The sequence below is a fragment of the Bidens hawaiensis genome, unplaced genomic scaffold, assembly GCF_021521415.1.
Source record: "Bidens hawaiensis isolate Kalapana, Puna unplaced genomic scaffold, B.hawaiensis_p1.1 tig00002935_1, whole genome shotgun sequence".
Classification (NCBI taxonomy): Eukaryota; Viridiplantae; Streptophyta; class Magnoliopsida; order Asterales; family Asteraceae; genus Bidens; species Bidens hawaiensis.
This window is the reverse complement of record NW_027491158.1, coordinates 253594-274123: the sequence shown is the minus strand read 5'-3', so window position 1 is coordinate 274123 and position 20530 is coordinate 253594. Positions and strand designations below refer to the sequence as shown.

The window sequence follows — 20530 nt, the reverse complement described above, 5'->3', positions numbered from 1 at the left end:
TTTGTCAACCGCAAGCAATACTCACCAAACACCACATTTGTTGACTATTTTTTTGGTTGACCAAATGTTGGTAACGTCCTTCTTTCCTTCTCAACAATCAAGTGATTGTGATTTTATACCATATAAATGCATTTTTCTTATAAATTCTATTTTCTAATGTTTTTTATATATATATTGTTTTCCCTCTATTCCAAATTATCACTCCTCTTACATAACACTGTATGTTAATAATTGATCATGTAAACACGATGGTCTTCGTATTTATACAATTTTACGATTTTTACCATAATTGTTTAACTTGCATTGCGTGCATAGTGAAAATGATTGCTATTGTCATATAAGGCATTGAGATCAAACATTTTGGTTTTACGGCTTTAAGCAAGATATGATGATTATACTTTGAAAATTTTGGTTTTATGGTTACAAGCGCTACATACTCGAATTACAATGAGAGGTTACATGAGGGATTTAGCCATTAAAGAATACCCAACAAGATCCAGTTATTCATAAACGACAAACATTTCTACAAACTGACATCATTAAAAGTTCAACTTATCATACGTATATAAAAAAACACTCAATTTTATACAAGTTGACACATGGAGTATTAGGGATTTAGAGTATACATGACTTGCTATTAATTTAAATATAACTATCGTTGCAAAAGATTTAAAAAATAATAGTGATAAAATAACTTATATGAGGTAATAATAACCGTTGTTATGGGTAGTGGACCTATAAGAATGTAAACACATTGAAAGTGATGGCGAAAAATGTTATTGGTGATTATCTAATATGCACTCCACACAACTTGTCATGTAGACGAAGTATCGTAAGTGAACTCAATACAATTCTAATATCTAAACCAATGAGTCTATATACCATGGGTTAAACCGACATGTATAATTAACTAGGTTCAATATCATATCTCTTTAGTTTTCAATATATATTTTTTTGGGTTAACAATGCTAATTAAAATTACACTCATTTTGATTTTAGGTTCAAATTGATTTTAATGCAGAGATTTTTTTATGATATAGTTTGATTAAAAGAATTACAATATTATATGATATATTTCATAATTATGATATTGGTTTAGATAAATTGTCAAAATGACACTTCAAATTAAAACCAATAACAGGTCTGTGATATTTTTCTATTGAGATCGTTCTTGAAATAGATGTTTGAATCAAGATCACTTTACGTATACAACACATCAGAAAACCAACATCAAATATTACGTCACACTAAAAGAAATTCTTTGATGGCACTTGAGCTATGTACCCGACATTTGGGTATGCTCTAAATAAACCTAATCTAACCTTTAACCAACAATTAGACCAACCATTAAAATCATTATGTTTGTGGTGACAACTAACTAACAGTTATAAAGGGTAGTTCTAGTCGGGTCGTTTTATCGGGTTCGGACCTAACAAAAGATGCTCTATGACTACTTACAAAAGAATCACATAACATGCAAAAACCTCACCAAGTGGGACCCACAACCAATAATCACCATTGATCCACATGTATTCACATGATAACATTTTGGCAACCGTCACCTTTTTAATTAGTTATTTTTTTCTATTTTCACAAAAAAAGTACCCATTTCTTTATCATTATTATTGTTGGTTCATTTCCAACTATAAATTGCATTTGGGAACCCTTTTTAATGCTTTTCAAAACCATTTTTCAATGCAAAAGTTTTCCCTTTTTACAAATAAAACCCAACATGATATTGATATTTTTCTAACCCTCTTTTAGATTTTGTTTCACATGACATCAAATACATTGCTGTCTCCTTTGTTGATTAAATGGGTACTTTATAGTAGCTAAAATGTTTATCTTTTCATGTTAATAATTTTTATTATGGGATGCGTTTAATACATGGCCAACTGAAATATAGAACTATGAGAACCGTATAAATGTTGATACATTATATTTGTGTGACAAAATGGGACGATTGTATGGTTATATAATCGTCTTATGTATCAAAATTAAAGTAAATGATGCAAATATTTATATGATTTGGATATTTGTTAATATTGAATACTATTGTGCTCGATGCAAGTTAAACTTGGTTATAGTTGGTTTCCCTTCGAGAAGGCATTTGTTGAAGGTTGTACTAAAGAAAACAATGTAAAGAATCGTTTCTGTGGAAATAGATAATCTATCCAAACTTAAAAGAACTAAAAATACGAGTTTAGATAAATGATAAAGTGGCCATTTTTAAAAACTCAACGACTTCCACCAAAATATTAAAAGTGCAAGCAACCAACAAAAACATCAACCAAATTCATAAACGTAAAATAAGTATAAAATCTAACGAAAAATTTCATTTTAAACAAAATCATGCATTAATTAATGTAATTTATTTTAACCTTTAGAATTTACTACATTGATGGTTAATCTGGTATACCGGTATTGCGATTTTAATCATAATTTTCCAGAAACTATAGATATAGTCCTGCCGAATACTATTCATTCGACTATTTTTATCCTTTTCACTAACCAACGTATACATAAATGTGAATTCATATGAAACGACTTATCATAATTTCATTTAAAAAAAAAGTTAAAAAGCCAAAATAACATACAATACTTTTTATAATAAATATCACATGGTCGAACAGCCTGGTGATAATATACTCCAAACATCTCAAAGGGTAAAACCGTAACTTCACAAACACCTACCAGCTAACGACCACCCTACCACTGGTCGTTATATATACATATACATATATATACATATATCATCACCCCACCTTCTCTTTCTTCTTCACCTGTAGCTCATTAACTCATCAATGGCGGACCTCGAATGTCCAACAGTGATGACCAACATAATCACATTCCTATCCTCTCTGCTTCAACGCGTAGCCGAATCGAATGATCTCAACCCTCGGTTCCACCCGCAGAAGATCTCGGCCTTCCATGGCCTCACTAGGCCCACTATCTCTATTCAAACCTACTTGGAAAGAATTTTTAAGTACGCCAATTGTAGCCCCTCGTGTTACGTCATCGCCTACGTTTATCTTGATCGGTTTACGCAGCAGCAGCCCGCGCTTTCGATTAACTCGTTTAATGTCCATCGGTTGTTGATTACCGGTGTCATGGTTGCTGCTAAGTTCATGGATGATTTGTAAGTTGTTTTTGGTTATAATTCGAGTAATTGAGTATCGAATTATGTTATAGTGAATGTAATTGAGGGTTAATTTGGATCACATTATTGAAATCCAATTCAATTGCGGTTAGGGTTAATTTGTTTTATTGATTAATCGGGTTTCGGTTAATCAGTTTGGTTCGGTTGATGACCAAAGCCAAACTTAGGCTATAATTTATGCTTCAAGATACATGAAATTGAGGTTTAAAAAATGAAATCGAGGTATAAAAGCTAAAATTATATGAAAATGTGAATGTTTCGGTTCAATTCAGTTAATTTCGGTTAATTGATGGTGTAGAAAAAATGATAACTGATTTTCAGTTATTTGTTTTTCGGTTAATTTCGATTCGATTTTGTCGGGTTTTGGTTAATTTTGGTCGGTTTTGTTGGGTTTTGGTTAATTTCAGTTAACCGAGGGTATAGAAAAAATGATCACTGATTTTCAGTTAATTGATTTTCGGTTAATTTCGATTCAATTTTGTCGGGTTTTGGTTAATTTTGGTCGGTTGTGTTGGGTTTTGGTTAATTTCAGTTAACCGAGGGTATAGAAAAAATGATAACTGATTTTCAGTTAATTGATTTTCGGTTAATTTCGATTCAATTTTGTCAGGTTTTGGTTAATTTTGGTCGGTTGTGTTGGGTTTTGGTTAATTTCAGTTAACCGAGGGTATAGAAAAAATGATAAATGATTTTCAGTTAATTGATTTTCGGTTAATTTCGATTCAATTTTGTCGGGTTTTGGTTAATTTTGGTCGGTTTGTTGGGTTTTGGTTAATTTCAGTTAACCAAGGGTACACAAAAAAAACGACACCAATTTTCAGTTAATTGGTTTTCGGTTTTTGGTTTTCAGTTCAGTTTTGTTAGTTTTTGGTTAATTTCGGTTCGATACAGTTCGGTTTTTGGTCACCACTACTAAATTCTTTGCTTCAAACTTCTGTTTTCTCTATTGTGGTTTTGAATCATATAATATTCAATGAAATAATTGATATAAGTTCAAAAATTCTGACTTTTTATGATTGAATGAGAATTGTTATACCTTTAGTAATTTGAATTGTGCTTGAGACTCATGGAGCATCTTATCAATCATTATGATTGTAAAGAAAAATCTACTAGTATGCATTAAGTGGTTGTACTTAGGTCATTAGTAGTTGTAACTTGCTCTTATTGTCCCCCACATCATGAATGGTCCCTAGAAAAGAGTATTTGCACCCACCACATAACAAATCATGGGTGTACCTTCTTCATATCTTGGAGTTAAAGGTCAACTAATCTTTAAAGTTAATTAGAGTAGATGATTAGTGGTTGATTAAACATATCAAGAATGTTAATTTTTAGTGATCATTTTGCACTTTATGCTTCAAAGGTTGTAACTTTATATCATAATATCTTATTGTCTTATAGTCATAGTTTGTAGTTTGGAAGGGCAGTTAAGGTATAATCACATAATGGTGGTTGATTAGATATAGACATAGATAATAGATATAAAATTTGGTATAGTTAAACCTAATTTGATCACTCACTTGCAAAGCATACAATTAGTGGTGAAAGGTCAATTTCAGCATAATTATGTGACTTAATGTGACTTGTCTTTTATGCATTAAATTTGTAAAATCATGTTTTAAAAAAAAAAATTATTGAATTTTTTTTATTTTTTTTCAGATACTATAACAATGCATATTATGCAAAAGTAGGAGGAATTAGCACAACTGAAATGAATTTTCTTGAAGTTGATTTCTTATTTGGATTAGGGTTTCAATTGAATGTGAATCCCACAACTTTCCACACATATTTCTCACACCTACAAAGAGAAATGTTGCTTATTCAACCGCCACTAGAACACCATAATCTAAACTTATCACCGTCATCGTCTCCATCATCGTCGCCATCGTCGTATAAGTCTATATCAACAAAGCTTCTTCATTATGAGGATGATCATCAACAGCACCAAGAAGTGGCTGCAGTGTAATGAATCTTTTTAAAAAATTGGATCTTTTATCTTGAACTTTGTTTGTTGTGTTTGTAGGTAGATTTGTAGAGTATTGGATATTGTGTTAGCAGTTTAAACCTTTTTATGGCAGTGTGTTTTTTTGGGGTGCATTTGACTTGAATTGATTGGTTGTTAACAGAATATACAGATTAGATGATTGATATAATAATATAATATATAATATACAAATATATAAATATAATTTAGAAGTATAAAGCTGAAAAAAGGGAACAATGTGTAAGATCCAATCTGGAGAGGTGGAGGAACATAAGTGGGTGTGGGTCAATGACTATATATGATAATGGGTTGATTTTTGTCAAATAGGAAGAGATGAATACTATATGGAATAAAGATCCCATCCATCTATTTTATATTTACAAATTTAAAGATATTTTTTTACAAAAATTCCAAAATTGATATGGGTCAGGTCAAAGAGAGGTAAGAAATAACGGATATGAAACTTACTCTAAAAACTTGTAATATTATGTCGAACGGTGTAATCGGTATATATGATCTTATAATGTAGTGCAACAATAAAAATCTGATAAAAATTTGGTTTGATAAATAAAGGAAAAAGGGGAAACCAAAAGAAAATGGGTATGAGAAGTAGTGGTTATTGAATCTTTTGGGGAACATTCAACATGTGATTACATGTACATTTATAGTTGGCCATGTGCATTGTGGATAGACAGATTCAAAGACACTACTACAAATATTAACCCTAGACATGGGTATGGGAATAAAATAAAACAAAGATTATTGTCCTTCCTTTATTCATAAATGAGACCAAAAGGTAACAAAACTGAAAAAAAAGGTGACCATAAATTTAGTAAACTAAAGTTGCATTAGTTGCTCTCAGTTTGTTGCTATAATGGTGATGTTACATATCACCCGAAATGGAATCGAATTTGAAAGGATTTGTTTGAAAATTTATACGGTATTTGATTCGTAACAAGTTTTGTTAAAAGAAAAAATAAGGTGAGTTGTTATGGTATCGCATTTGCAGCTACAAATCAAGGTTAATTTGAACTTACAAATACCTTAATAAGAGATCTCTTGTTAAAAATATTAATGGTCAAATTTGTAAAAATATTTGCATCATAATGTAAAAAATTAAGTTTCTGATGCTTAACTTCTATTTGAAAAACCAATAGTTAAACTCATATGAAACCAAATTTTAAAACTTTAATCATTAGATAGAGTTACAGGTAGAAAGGACATGTCATATTGTCATGTGGGTTGGGTAGTGGGTCCAAACACAATTGGGTCAAAATGGGTTGGGTTGATATAGAGTAGCTGGTAACCTGCATATACACTTTTAGATTTATATAAACAAAAATAGGAAACAACTAATGTGTAAATTAAATGCATAAACAATACTATTACAATAATAACTTAGATAGATACAACGATTTAAAAGGTCGTATGCATTATAAATAAACAGTCGAAACTTTCGACTATGTGGTACATCCATAATACATGGAAGATTTGAACTTGACCAACATTATGAAAACTTTAAGATTGGTTTAAAGACACCCGTATACGCCAAGGTTTGAGGCTATAGATCATACAATTTTCCTCGTCTGAAAAAAAAATCCAAAAACAACGTTATGAAACATCCGCTAACAAGTTCTTGACGACATTATAAGGTTCGTTTGAAGAAAAGTTGCATGTTCAAAGAGACCAAGATATGGATTTTATATTGTTAGGCTCACTCCCTAGTGAGTTTGATTTGAAAAGAAGAACACTGGAAGATGTTGGAGATCCAAGTACATGCAGAGATCAAGCCAATTATCCAAATATGAATGCATACCATGTGTTTAGTTCCACTGCATACTATGTGGTGGTTTATTTAATAACTAGAATTCTAATTTTTTGTTTATTTTCACAATCTACTTATTTATTTATATTAAGTTGATAACAGGTTTTAAAACCTTTCAACAAAATACTAAATTTCAGTTGTTTGATCAACTAGTTAACTCTTTGTAGAAGACTGGAAGTTATGCATTTAACATTTGCAATTTACAAAAATTGGTAAGAAGAAAAGTCATTCTCGCAATTTATTTAATATTTTAATAATCTAATTATTTCAAATGAACGAAAAACTAAAAAATATATATGATTTTCTAGAAAGGATGAGTTAATGTAAGGTTAATACCATAAAAGAATTTGAAAGTTTGGGTTTGGGCTTATATGAATCAAGACTAAAGAGAGCATGTCGTGGATCAGCCAATGTGGCCTGGGCCCAGGTCCATATTCCCAAAAGGGAAAGAAATTTGATGTGAGGTGGGCTGAGGCCTGAGAGGGGGTGGAGTAGGTCTAAACTTTTCAAAAGTAGGTAATTTTCAGAACGGCATGGGCTATATAGATACCGGATACCAAGTCCAATCTATATGACTCGTATAGGTCCGTCTATACGGGTTGTATAGATGGTAGAGTGTGTCAGAAGACGTTTAATTGGAAACTGGAAAATATACGCGACGTGTAGAGCTATACATGTCATATATAAGTAATATATTTATTCAATTTATGTTTTATAGTTTTAAAAATTACAACTTTTAATATGAATTCATAACAAATTCCTCTTTTTGTGTTATCTTTTATACAATAAGTGAGCTACGTCCTCTAGTATATAACAAGACAAGTATTTCAGACAACATGTAAAACTAGTTGCCTATATGATTTGCGTAGGTCTATACATATTGTATAGGACTAAGGCTCTGTACGAGACATAATGTCCTACTTGCTTTGTATATGCATAGGTAAGCGAGTAGGTCTATCACTTTTGTACCTATAATACTCCTATTTACCACACATTGAATTGAATGGAAACTTTTTAAGATATGGAAATTTACCAAAGTGGAAAGAATGAGCATGTAACATCGTGACATATTATTCTTTAAGAGAAGACGTAGCGGATTGTAAAAGAGTTAGGGAAAGCCATCTCTAGACTTGGAACTTTTGGGAAATCCATCTTTAAAAGGGATATTATAAAAAAAAATCACATATTTATTCTAATTTTTTACATTACATTGAAATTGTATGTCATTAGCACTACACATAACCGACTGTAAGAGATGATACATGACACACAATCACACACACATTTCCCCCGTTAAAATATCATGAAAAAGACAGAAACACAAACACATATCATATTACACCCCAAAATTAGCCACATCCTAAACAAATCATTTTCGTGATTTACTCCTAAAAAATTTAATTTAACACTACATAAAAATTGCGTATCTATATTCTATATCTATAAGTATAATATTATTGTTTCGACACAGCAATAGTAATAAAAGTCTTAAACCCACCAGTTGAATAAAAATCAAGGGTTCCTTGTTAATTAATAAAACTTGATCCACCACACCAGAGATCTGAAGCTCCAACTGAAACCAATATCTATACATTCATCAATCAATCAATAGCTACCAGATCAACGACTTCGAATTCAAACCATTTCACAACACAGACTAATTGTTAATTGAAGATGGCTGCGGGAGGATTCGTTACTCGAGCATTTGAATCGATGCTGAAGGAGTGTTCCGGCAAGAAGTACACCTCTCTCCAGACTGCAATTCAATCCTATTTAGGTATTCTTCTTTCTTTCATCTGTTTTCTTACCTTCAATTAGCTTAGATCTTGTAATTCAATGCGAATGTGTGTGTAATTTCTGATAACTTTATTGTTTCTATTAACATTTTGTGCATCGGTTAGCCGTGATTCAAGGATCTATGTTATAGCTAGTTAGTATTTGGGGACTGTGTACAAGCTGTTCTTGATTACATACACTTAGGAAGTTGTAGCAAGGGTATCAAACAATTGGAACTGAACTCTATGATGTTACATTTTAGTTAGGTTTTCACTTTTCTATTTCTAGTTTCTACATTTTACAACTTTCTTCAGTTTTTTCCTTCATCATTGTGTGTTATATTTTGCGATCCATTGAGTCTTTGTACTTTTTCTAAATTTAGGAGACCGTGTAGGATAAACTTAACCTGTGAATATAGCATATAAGTGTCGATGAATTAGAAAGTTATAGTATGGCAAAAACACAATGCCTCAGCAGTAATGTTCATTTGACAGTAACATTGATCTATTTGGTGGTTATTGAGTTGTTGTTATTAAGATGAACACTTTGCATACTGTTAGAGATGAGCTTTGAAATTCTTGTTAGCTTGGTGTGAGGTAAAAGTCAAAGTGATAAAATCGAGTTCGTTTTTAGGGGATGAAGGGAGGCTTTTGCTCTCATCACACATTGCTTTAATTTTTATGCTTTTACATATATTTAGTTGTTAGAAACTATTGTAAGTTAATTACTAATTGGTCTTTGGTATTCCGTGTTTAAAAATGGTTTCTAGTGACTTGCCCTTTTGATAAGGGGAGAATGAAATAATTAGATTTGAGTCACTAATGCTGCTTTAAGTCAATTGATACGGGTAGGAATTGGTAAATGAAGGCGTGGACTGTGGCTGTCATTAACCATTATCATTGTTAAGAAAAGTTGAATTAGCAGTGGCTAGAATCCTACATTTGTATAGAACAGAAATCATTAATTTCACATCACTTTCTTCCAACATTTCTTTCTTTAAGGTGGGAAAACCTGGGAGTTATATAGTATAAAGGACATACTTAAGTTTTTGGGTAGCATTTATTGGAATGTGATGATATGTGAACGCTGAGTCACTAACCTAAGTAATATCAGGTGGGTACCATTGATTAGAATGATTATTACTGAAGTTTGAAACATCTAAGTGTTATGGAGTGTTGTTGTCCTTACTTTCCCCTTCATATGGTAGTTAAGATTTTGATTTGGTTTAACTTCTTGACTAGCTAATCTTCAATCATCCGTTTCTTTTCAAAGCAGTTTATCTGATGTAAAATTGGAAATGTGTTTTAAAGGAAACTGCCTTATAAATTAAATTTCATATTTTAACAGTTCTATCCAGAAATTAGTACGTACACTAGTTAACAACCAGGTATACACTAAAGTAGTTTAATCGTGTACAGTGACTGAAAATGCTGAGTCGTATGCTAGTTTTTCTTATTGGTAATTTCATCCCATATTAATTTTCGCTTCTTCTTGCATTTTCAGACAATTCAAAGGATATCAATAAAGAGTCGGTATCAAGTGACACAAACAAAGTGACATCTTCAGATGGAGGCGAAAAGAGGTGATTACCATTTATGTTGTTATAAATTATAGTTGACTTCAATTATATATGTTGTCATTGACTATGACCTAAGAGTTTATAACCATTAAACTTACATGTCGTTTTAGTGTGCCTGAAAATGATGATGGGACTGCAACAAAGGAAGCGGAGTCGGATGCAACAGCTTCAGCTTCACACGACACTGAGGCGGTGGAAACCAGTGGTGGTCCAACAGCATCAAGTGGCAATGTCAAGACAACTTTGGCTAGTGCTGGCCATGCCTTGGAAGGATCTGAGTCTGAGCTTGTTCTTAATCCATTAAGGCTTGCATTTGAGACCAAAAGCCCCAAAGTCATTGAGCTTGCATTGGATTGTCTTCACGTAAGTCAATCTGTTCTATTCTAGCATTAATCCTAGACAGGCTTGCAAAATTTGTTTTACTCTACAAAAGTTGTAGAATTACTCATATCTTGTAGCCCCATTTATGTTTAAATGTCTATATTGTAACAAAAGTTTATAAAGCTTATGATTAGGATGTTATGTACAAGAGATGCGTGTTGAAAGTTAATTGTCACTTTTTTTGTAAGTGCAGAAACTCATTGCATATGACCATCTAGAGGGTGATCCTGGTCTAGAAAATGGTAAAAATGGTCCTCTGTTTACAGAGATTCTGAATATGGTCTGCAGTTGTGTGGACAATTCCTCACCAGACAGGTAACTTATTTTTGTATTTTCTTTGTTCTTCAGACTAGTGCTCTTTCCCAAAGAATACCATCTAATTACAATAATGTATGTGGAAATTCATGCAGTACAACTCTTCAAGTCTTGAAAGTGCTACTTACTGCTGTCGCATCTGCCAAATTTAGAGGTAATCTTGTTATGTGCTGTGAAATAATGACACTATGCAATAAGAGGAATTTACATTTAATTTTGCTTATTTGTTTGTCTTCTTTTTATTTAACACAGTACATGGGGAAGCTTTGCTGGGGGTAATTAGAGTGTGTTACAACATTGCTCTTAATAGGTAACTGTTAAAGTTATTCCAGAGTTCATTTCACTTTTGACGAAGTGAACTAATCAACCTCTCTTTTGAATGCTTAGTAAAAGTCCTATAAACCAAGCTACATCCAAGGCTATGCTAACACAAATGATCAGCATAGTTTTCCGGCGAATGGAAACGGATCTGGTTTGTAATTTTGAATTCTGCATTGATTATTGTTCTTGATCTATTCACAAGAAGAAATTAGCAGATTGTATTATATTTCTTTTTTTGCAATTCAGATGTCATCAAATAGACAAAGTAGTTCAACCACAAAGCTTGAAGAAAGTTCTTCAAACGATACCCCTATTGCACCTCTCGAGGAGCTTCAAAATCTTGCTGGTGGGACTGACATAAAGGTGCTTAAATGCTCGTTATTTTAGAAGCTCATGTTCCAAATATTAGTTGCATTAAAGTTGTGGTTTTTCTCACACTGGCCAATTGAATAAGTTTAGCGACGATTCCAATATTTTTGTGTTTGCTTTGTAAGATGCGTGATTGTTTATTATACAGGGTCTAGAGGCAGTTCTTGACAAGGCTGTGAAACTTGAAGATGGTGGAAAGACTACTCGGTATATATTATATATTCTTGTCTAGAAACTTTGGTTACATATGATACATGGAAATACTTACACTTTGTCTTGTTTATTATTATTATTATTATTATAAGTGGGATTGACCAGGAGAGCATGAGCATTGGACAACGTGATGCTTTGCTCCTTTTCCGCACCCTTTGCAAGGTTTCAAGTTTTCCTTATACATGCTTCTTGTAGCCAAAAACTTTTTGGCTACAAAATGAATGGAATTTTTATTTTATTTCGGTTATTACAGATGGGTATGAAGGAAGATAATGATGAAGTTACTGTGAAGACACGTATTCTCTCTCTCGAACTTCTACAGGTTAATTTTTTTTTTACTCTTTTAAATTCTAATGGTTGGATCCTTGATCTTCCTTAGTTCTGACCGATGGGCATTTATTAAAATAAAATCTGACCGATGGACTTTGCAGGGGTTGTTGGAGGGTGTTAGCAACTCCTTCACAAAGAACTTTACCATCATTGACTCTGTTAAAGCCTACCTATCATATGTGTTATTACGCGCATCAGTTTCACAATCACCAGCCATCTTTCAGGTAAGTTGGATGCTTACATCAATGTTTTTTGAAATGATTGTATTTCTTGCTTATAACATACATTTTTTTTATCTTGCCAGTATGCAACAGGAATTTTCGCTGTGCTATTGTTGCGTTTTAGGGAAAGCCTTAAGGTACTCATAAACTTTAGACAACCCAAATTTATATATGTTTTCTTATATCTTGCATTAATACTATTTTTCAGGTTGAAATTGGTATCTTCTTTCCGTTGATTGTTTTGAGGTCTTTGGATGGTTCTGAACTCAACCTCAAATTAAGTGTTCTCCGGTATGTTTTTTCCTTAATTATTGTCTCATATTTGTTTAAATCCTTGTTTTTCATACTATTCATATTGGTTCTCTCAAATTTATTAAGTTATTTCCTTTCTCTACAAAATTCAATTAAATCCCTGAATAGATTTGTTTTTTATCTCTCTTATTTGTTATAAACGTTGCAGAATGCTGGAGAAAGTTTGTAAGGATCCACAGATGCTTGTTGATCTCTATGTGAATTATGACTGTGATCTTGATGCTCCAAATTCATTTGAAAGAATGGTAATCTGCCACTTTGATCTCTGTACAGATGCCAATTACCACTCATTTACTTATGAATCAGTTGATTTAGGTTATGTTTTGTTCCAAACTAGCCAAGTTGAAAAACTTAGCGAAAAGGGGAACTGATCAGGTGGATTAAAACTTAAAAGTCACCCAAAGTTTTTTCTTTTCTTAACGCACTAAACATCCTAAATCCTATTTTGTCAAAGATCTAAGTTGTTATTTCAATAATATTGTTTTTGTAATAGCAATTAACTCATTATAAATAAAAGAATAAGAAATGAACAAATAGTTATTGTCATTTTGTCTTTACATTTAGGTAACAACCCTATCAAGAATTGCCCAAGGGACACAACGTGTGGATCCAAATTCAGTTAATGCTACTCAAATTGGATTAATCAAAGGCTCATCACTGCAGGTTTCTATATATTCTTGTATAATTTTTTTTTTTTGCATGCGCTTTTCAAGGGTGCCAGCATTGTTTATTCTTTAAACTTTAAACATGTTTACTTTTGTTCCTCATGTTATAGTGCCTCGTGAGTGTGTTAAAATCACTAGTTGACTGGGAGAAGCTGCGAAGAGAGGCAAAGCAGAATGAAGACCAAAAATCAATTGAAGAAGATTCTTCAGCTACAGAATCTCAAGGTACTGGTGATGTGGCAAATAACTTTGAGAAAGCCAAAGCTCATAAATCTACCTTGGAAGCTGCAATTGCTGAGGTACTTCATATGGTTTGACTTTTGAGGTCAACGTGGCTTTCTTTCTATCTCCAAAGTTACATGAATTGATCTTAAGATTTTATAGAACTGCATTCAGCTTTATAGTAATTCTTAAGTATTAATAATTTGCAGTTTAACCGTCATCCTGTGAAGGGTATTGAATTTTTGAAATCGAATAATTTGGTGGAGAATACACCAGTTTCAGTTGCCCAGTTTCTTAGAAATACACCCAGCTTGGACAAAGTATGATAGTTATTTTTTTAGTCTTGACAATTTAAGATAATAAGATACATGCAGAATTAGCTTTTTATTATTTATTTATTTTTCTGGACTTTTAGGCGATGATTGGTGATTACTTGGGTCAACATGAGGAATTTCCTCTTGCTGTAATGCATGCTTATGTTGATTCTATGAACTTTTCTGGAATGAAATTTCATGCCGCGATTCGTGAATTTCTGAGAGGTTTTCGGCTTCCTGGTGAAGCACAGAAGATTGACCGTATAATGGAAAAATTTGCAGAACGGTAAGCATCTTTGTAGATTTTCTCTCGTTAAGTTATCATACCAGTAGCCTGTTTTATGGTCAAACTTAGAAGTGACAAAATGGATAGATTGACCTGTTTATAAGTAATATGGTTGGAAGTTGTCTTTAGTTCAACTTAACTCTAATCTGTTGTATAATTTAGCTTTTCTTTGACCTTTTTTGAGAACTATTATCATGCATGTATCTTTTTTCTGATTACTGAGTGTTTCTTATACGGCTTGTTGCTGTTTTTTCAGATACTGTGCAGATAATCCAGGTCTTTTTAAGAATGCAGATACTGCTTATGTTCTTGCATATGCAGTTATAATGTTAAACACTGATGCTCATAATCCAATGGTGTATCCCAAAATGTCTAAACCCGAGTTTGTGAGAATGAATGCAACAAATGATCCAGAAGAAAGTGCACCAACAGAACTTTTGGAGGAAATTTATGATTCTATTGTGAACGAAGAGATAAAAATGAAAGATGACTCTACAGGTATGGAGAAAAGCAGCAAAAAGCCAGAGGGCATTATTGGTATTCTTAATCTTGCTCTCCCGAAACAGAAAAGTCAAACCGATACCCAGTCAGAGAGTGAAGCTATTATCAAACAAACACAAGCAATTTTTAGGAACCAAGGGGCAAAAGGGGGAACATTTTATACATCACATAAGATTGAGCTTGTTAGACCCATGGTTGAAGCTGTAGGGTGGCCACTGCTTGCTACATTTGCAGTAAGTATGGAAGAAAGAGAAAATAAAAATAGAGTGTTTTTATGTATGGAAGGGTTTAAAGCTGGAATTCACATTACACATGTGCTTGGAATGGATACCATGCGTTATGCTTTTTTGACATCACTCGTCAGGTAATTTTTTAAATTAACTGCCTAACTATATATATGTTGTAGTTCTTAATGAAGTTATGTGTTGTGTATTGCAGATACACTTTCTTACACGCGCCCAAAGATTTGCGTAGTAAAAATGTGGAAGCAATAAGGACATTGCTTGATATAAGTGACACAGAGCCCGATGCACTTCAAGACACTTGGAATGCAGTTTTGGAGTGCACCTCTCGGCTAGAGTATATTGTATCTACTCCTGCTATGGCTGCAACCGTTATGTTTGGTTCTAATCAGATCTCTAAGGATGCTGTTCTTCAATCTCTAAGGGAATTGGCGGGAAAACCATCTGAGCAAGTTTTTGTGAATAGTGTAAAACTCCCGAGTGAGTCGGTGGTTGAGTTTTTTACCGCTTTGTGTAATGTTTCTGCTGAGGAGTTGAAGCAGAACCCGGCTCGTGTTTATAGCTTGCAAAAACTTGTGGAGATCAGTTATTACAATATGGCTCGTATTCGTATGGTAATCACTTCATCCAGTCAATTATGTTTGATATTAAAGGTGGCAAAATTATTCTCTTTTGAATGACTTAACATTATGCATAAAACTTTGCAGGTGTGGGCTAGAATATGGTCTGTTCTTGCTAATCATTTTATAGCAGCTGGGAGCCATCATGAAGAGAAAATAGCAATGTATGCTATAGATTCATTAAGACAACTTGGCATGAAATACTTGGAGCGTGCAGAACTTGCTAACTTCACATTCCAGAATGATATATTGAAACCGTTTGTTGTGCTTATGAGGAACAGTCGGAGTGAATCTATCAGAAGATTGATTGTTGATTGCATTGTTCAGGTATGCCTACCTTTTTTTAAATTTATTTGACCATGGAATTGGATGTTTGAAAGTGAAACATGATGTTTTCCAAACAGATGATCAAATCAAAAGTTGGAAGCATTAAATCTGGTTGGCGAAGTGTTTTCATGATATTCACCGCTGCTGCAGATGACGACTTGGAACCAATTGTTGAAAGTGCTTTTGAGAATGTAGAACAGGGTATTTTATAATTGTACTTATTAATATTTTTATTTCCTGATTATAAAGAATAATGATCTTAACATATCAACGTTATTCAAACTCGCAGTTATATTGGAACACTTTGATCAAGTTGTTGGGGACTGTTTTATGGACTGTGTCAATTGTCTAATTGGTTTTGCTAACAATAAAACTTCTCACCGCATCAGCTTAAAGGCAATTGCCCTTCTTCGCATATGTGAGGACCGACTTGCAGAGGTTTGTTTCTTTACTTGTGTTAATTTTTCTACTTTATTTTCAAATATTTATTCAGTTTACCAAGTACGATTATGAGAATTATGTTGATAAGAACCTGATTTTTTGAATAAATGTTTTAGGATATTTCATGCATTAAAAATTCTGTTTAGGAGGTTTTCACACTGTTGACCCATTTGACCATTTTTATCTGTTTCTACTGTATGAATCCACTTTTTGTTTTTATTTCAGGGCCTTGTGCCAGGTGGCAGCCTGAAGCCCATTGATGACAATGCAGATGCAAGTGTTGATATCACTGAGCATTATTGGTTCCCAATGCTGGCTGGTTTATCTGATCTAACATCCGACCCACGACCTGAAGTCAGCAACTGTGCCCTAGAAGTATTGTTTGACTTGTTGAACGAAAGAGGAAGCAAATTCTCATCAAATTTCTGGGAAAGCATTTTCCACCGTGTTCTATTTCCTATATTTGATCACATACGACATGCTGGAAAAGAAACTGCATCTTATGGAGATGAATGGATTCGTGAAACTAGTGTTCACTCATTACAGTTGTTATGCAACCTCTTCAACACCTTTTACAAGGTATGTAGAAAGCTGAAGCATATGTGTTAATTGTATTTAACCTTTATAGTTTAAATTCATTATTGCTCATTAAATTATTAAAATTGTCTTGCAGGAAGTATGTTTCATGCTTCCACCACTGCTAAATTTGCTTTTAGACTGTGCCAAAAAGACAGACCAATCAGTGGCCTCAATTTCCCTTGCTGCATTGGTCCACCTCATAGAGGTTGGTGGGCACCAATTCAGTGACAGTGACTGGGACACCTTGTTGAAAAGCATAAGGTATGTTTTTTAAATTTTTTAACAATAGTTCGTATTTGTCTGTTTGCGTTTCCTTGTTTATATTCACACGCACTGTTTTTTACAGAGATGCTACATACACAACTCAACCTCTTGAGCTACTCAATGCTTTGGGTCTAGAAAGTGGCAAGAGTCGGTCGGTTATTTCTAGAGATTTAGAGGGCCCCGCAAATGATAATGCCTCAGTTGTGTCTGCTAATGGTAAGTGATTTGATTGTCATATTTGTGCTACATATTTGCAAATAATAATTTTTCTGTAACAGGTCAAGTACAAGACATTCAAGAAGGAAGACCATCAATGGATCTGCATGAATCTGAAGGTCACGATCTTTATAATTCTTTACATATAACGATTTTAATCGTATTTCAAAATGCGCATCCAAACACAGAATGAATATGTCAACACTTCAAGTTGACTTGATAGATTGAGAACAAACACAAGTGACACTTACTTTTTGCAGGTCAAACACCTTCACCCAGGAAGATCCAAAAAGCATCTGAATCTGCAGATTTGCAAAGAAGTCAAACATTTGGTCAACGACTAATGGGAAACCTCTTTGCTAGAAGTTTTACCTCCACGCCCAAGAATCCAGCTTCAGATGCTGCAGTACCAGCTTCACCATCAAAGGTAATTTGCTTTTGGTTCGTGGGCCCCATCTTTTTAAATTTTAAATTAACTTTTAACTTTGAGTATTTGCAGTCTATGGATATTGTGGAAAATGAAACTGAGGATTTGACCGAAAGTCCATATATGGGAACTGTAAGGGGCAAATGTGTAACACAGTTGCTACTACTAGGTGCCATTGATAGCATCCAGGTAAACAAATGTTTATTCAAAACATGACAAATAATAAAATGATAATGGATTTTTAGTAACTTTTGTCAAAATATGCAGAAAAAGTATTGGAGCAAGTTAAAGGCGTATCAAAAGATTACGATATTGGAAATTTTGTTCTCTATGTTGGAGTTTTCTGCATCATATAATTCATACGCAAATCTCAGACTACGTATGCAACACATCTCTTCTGAAAGGTTAGTCCTGCATCATATTGAAGTTTTTAATGTTCGTATATTCTGTTATTCTGACACATGGCATTTTGTAATTGGTCAGGCCGCCATTGAACCTTCTACGTCAGGAGTTAGCCGGGACTAACATTTATTTAGACGCATTACAAAAAACGACTTCTCGGGTCGACCCGGCTCAAAACGGTTCTGTTAATGAAGATGATGACGTGACAGTTAAAACTAATGCTGAAGAGAAACTCGTGTCGTTTTGTGGACAAGTACTAAAAGAAGCATCTGAATTCCAGTCAAGCATTGGAGAGACAAATAACATGGAGATTCATCAAGTTCTCGGTTTACGTTCCCCAATCATTGTTACGGTATCGCCGTTTTCCATCTGATGTCATTATTTTATTCTGTTTGAAGGGTATTTAGTCATTTGATGTATACAATTATGCGCGTTTCAGGTTCTTAAGGGCATGTGTATAATGGACAGTCAGATATTTAAGAAACACCTCAGGAGTTTCTACCCTTTAATCACCAAACTTGTATGCTGTGAGCAGGTAAATTTTTAATTATACTCGACACTGATTATTTATGAAGGTTATAAGATTATAAAATATAACGAGTGAACATGTCTGTTTCATCTCAGATGGACATTCGTGGTGCTGTTGCCGACCTTTTCAGCATGCAATTAAACGCACTTGTGCAGTAGTGATTCGTATTAGCAAGTAACATTTGGATACTTTTGAGCAGACATTAGCCGCGCGATATGTTTTTGTATTTGATGATGTATACATGTGACGACTAGTTTTATTGTAGCATAAATACAAAACGACATGAAGTCTTCTCGGTTGTAGGACATGTCCGTTGAAACCTTAAATCAGACATGGGTAAAGCTAGTTAATTGGTGTGGTCTTCTTTTGTACCTAGGTTTTCTATTTGAGTGTTCTATGGTGCCACAAAACAGTTTGTTATTCTATTGTATTCTAAACAAACTTTTATTGCTAGTAAAGTGCATTGGTCATGGCTTTGATTGAAGCTTGTCCTGAGCATTGAAGCATAGAGAACTTGGTGATTGCTTTTGAATAGAGTTTTTAAAAATTGTTGAGATTATTTATCAGATATCTTTAATGTTATTAAGAAAGTGAAACGTTAAAGTTAATTTGGAAACACAAATCAACAACAATACAAGTGAAATTATTTTAAGTAGAATTGTGTTGTGGGCTAACTAAAAAGTGTAGAACGTTCAGTCACATCATCGTCATGTAGACAATGGGCTGTAACTAACCCACTTTTTAACTATCACGTTGTGGTTTAACTAATATTTAAATAAAAAATATTATTGTGTGTTTGCATCTGATTGGTGAAGAGAAATGGACCACACTCACTCAAAGTGTGGGAGGGCATTAAGGAGCTTGCCCCCAAGGATCATCATCATCATCATCGAACTCAGTATATCCCACCAATAGCAAAGCTATGGTAGGGTCTGAGGAGGGTAAGATGTAGACAGCCTTACCTCTACCCCATGGGGATAGAGAGGCTGCTTCCGGTGAGACCCCCGGCTCGATAGTAGTTTTGCATCAAGCCTTGGACATAAGGCACATAGCACTCAATCATCGGGACGCCGGCTGATTGGTGCATGTACCCTTGTCTTTCGGCTATCAACGCCACCATATGATGCCTGATTAACCTTCCATCACTTTTAACGTTATTTTCACAAAATTAGTAAAATAACGTCAAAATTAGTGCAATTTTACTTTTGCCCACCCGAGGGTTCACACATATATACATTATATGCCCCCAAGGATGATAGTGGTTTTGCGAATGAAATTTTGTTTAAATGGTTGTAAGATGGGGGTTGCCACCCCACAACGGATAACCATACAATAACAATAATAAATAATAGCTCTCTCTCTCTCTCTCTTCTTTTTATTTATTTATTTATTTTTATTTTTGTAAAAAAGCATAATAAAAACAATGTTCTTAGGATAAGTGAAATTAAGAGTCAAAGCACCATTAATGAAAATGTTTTTCTCGTATGAATTTTAATGGGATGCTAGGTGGAAGAAAGAGAAAGTTGAGATTGGAAAAAGTGAGTGTGGTTCATCCGGAATTCAAGACGTGAGCGGACAACAAATGTGACGATAGGGAGGATCAGGAAAAACATAGAGGCGTTGAGGTAGCGGTATCCGGAATTCCAAATATTAAACATGTTCCATGTTGTAATAATGCCCTTACCTTTCCTAGTAACCCTTTCTTAGTG

The 20530-nt window shown here is 33.7% G+C and overlaps 2 protein-coding genes across 3 annotated transcripts; both read left to right on the top strand.

Moving 5' to 3' along the window:
• Nucleotides 1-2728: 2728 nt before the first annotated feature.
• Nucleotides 2729-5273, top strand: LOC143621713 (cyclin-U4-1-like). The gene is made up of 2 exons (XM_077093047.1): nucleotides 2729-3139; nucleotides 4820-5273. Exons 1-2 carry the CDS (start codon nucleotides 2805-2807, stop codon nucleotides 5124-5126), a joined length of 642 nt encoding a protein of 213 aa, XP_076949162.1. The 5' UTR covers nucleotides 2729-2804; the 3' UTR covers nucleotides 5127-5273.
• Nucleotides 5274-8546: 3273 nt separating this feature from the next.
• On the top strand, nucleotides 8547-19271 carry LOC143621752 (brefeldin A-inhibited guanine nucleotide-exchange protein 5-like). Of its 2 annotated transcripts, XM_077093082.1 has the most exons (34): nucleotides 8548-8746; nucleotides 10249-10327; nucleotides 10435-10687; nucleotides 10899-11020; nucleotides 11116-11174; nucleotides 11273-11330; nucleotides 11408-11492; nucleotides 11588-11704; nucleotides 11859-11917; nucleotides 12016-12085; nucleotides 12177-12245; nucleotides 12355-12477; nucleotides 12558-12611; nucleotides 12683-12765; nucleotides 12935-13031; nucleotides 13351-13449; nucleotides 13562-13750; nucleotides 13883-13993; nucleotides 14089-14273; nucleotides 14530-15138; nucleotides 15213-15630; nucleotides 15724-15963; nucleotides 16041-16164; nucleotides 16253-16401; nucleotides 16630-16983; nucleotides 17078-17244; nucleotides 17330-17463; nucleotides 17526-17582; nucleotides 17724-17890; nucleotides 17963-18079; nucleotides 18158-18294; nucleotides 18374-18644; nucleotides 18732-18827; nucleotides 18917-19271. In XM_077093082.1, the coding sequence occupies exons 1-34, from the start codon at nucleotides 8644-8646 to the stop codon at nucleotides 18977-18979; spliced, it is 5118 nt and encodes a 1705-aa protein (XP_076949197.1). In that variant the 5' UTR covers nucleotides 8548-8643; the 3' UTR covers nucleotides 18980-19271. The 2 variants fall into 2 exon arrangements, with proteins under 2 accessions (XP_076949198.1, XP_076949197.1); XM_077093083.1 differs by lacking the exons at nucleotides 17963-18079; nucleotides 18158-18294; nucleotides 18374-18644; nucleotides 18732-18827; nucleotides 18917-19271 and having other exon boundaries at nucleotides 8547-8746; nucleotides 17526-17623; nucleotides 17687-17740.
• Nucleotides 19272-20530: the final 1259 nt, after the last annotated feature.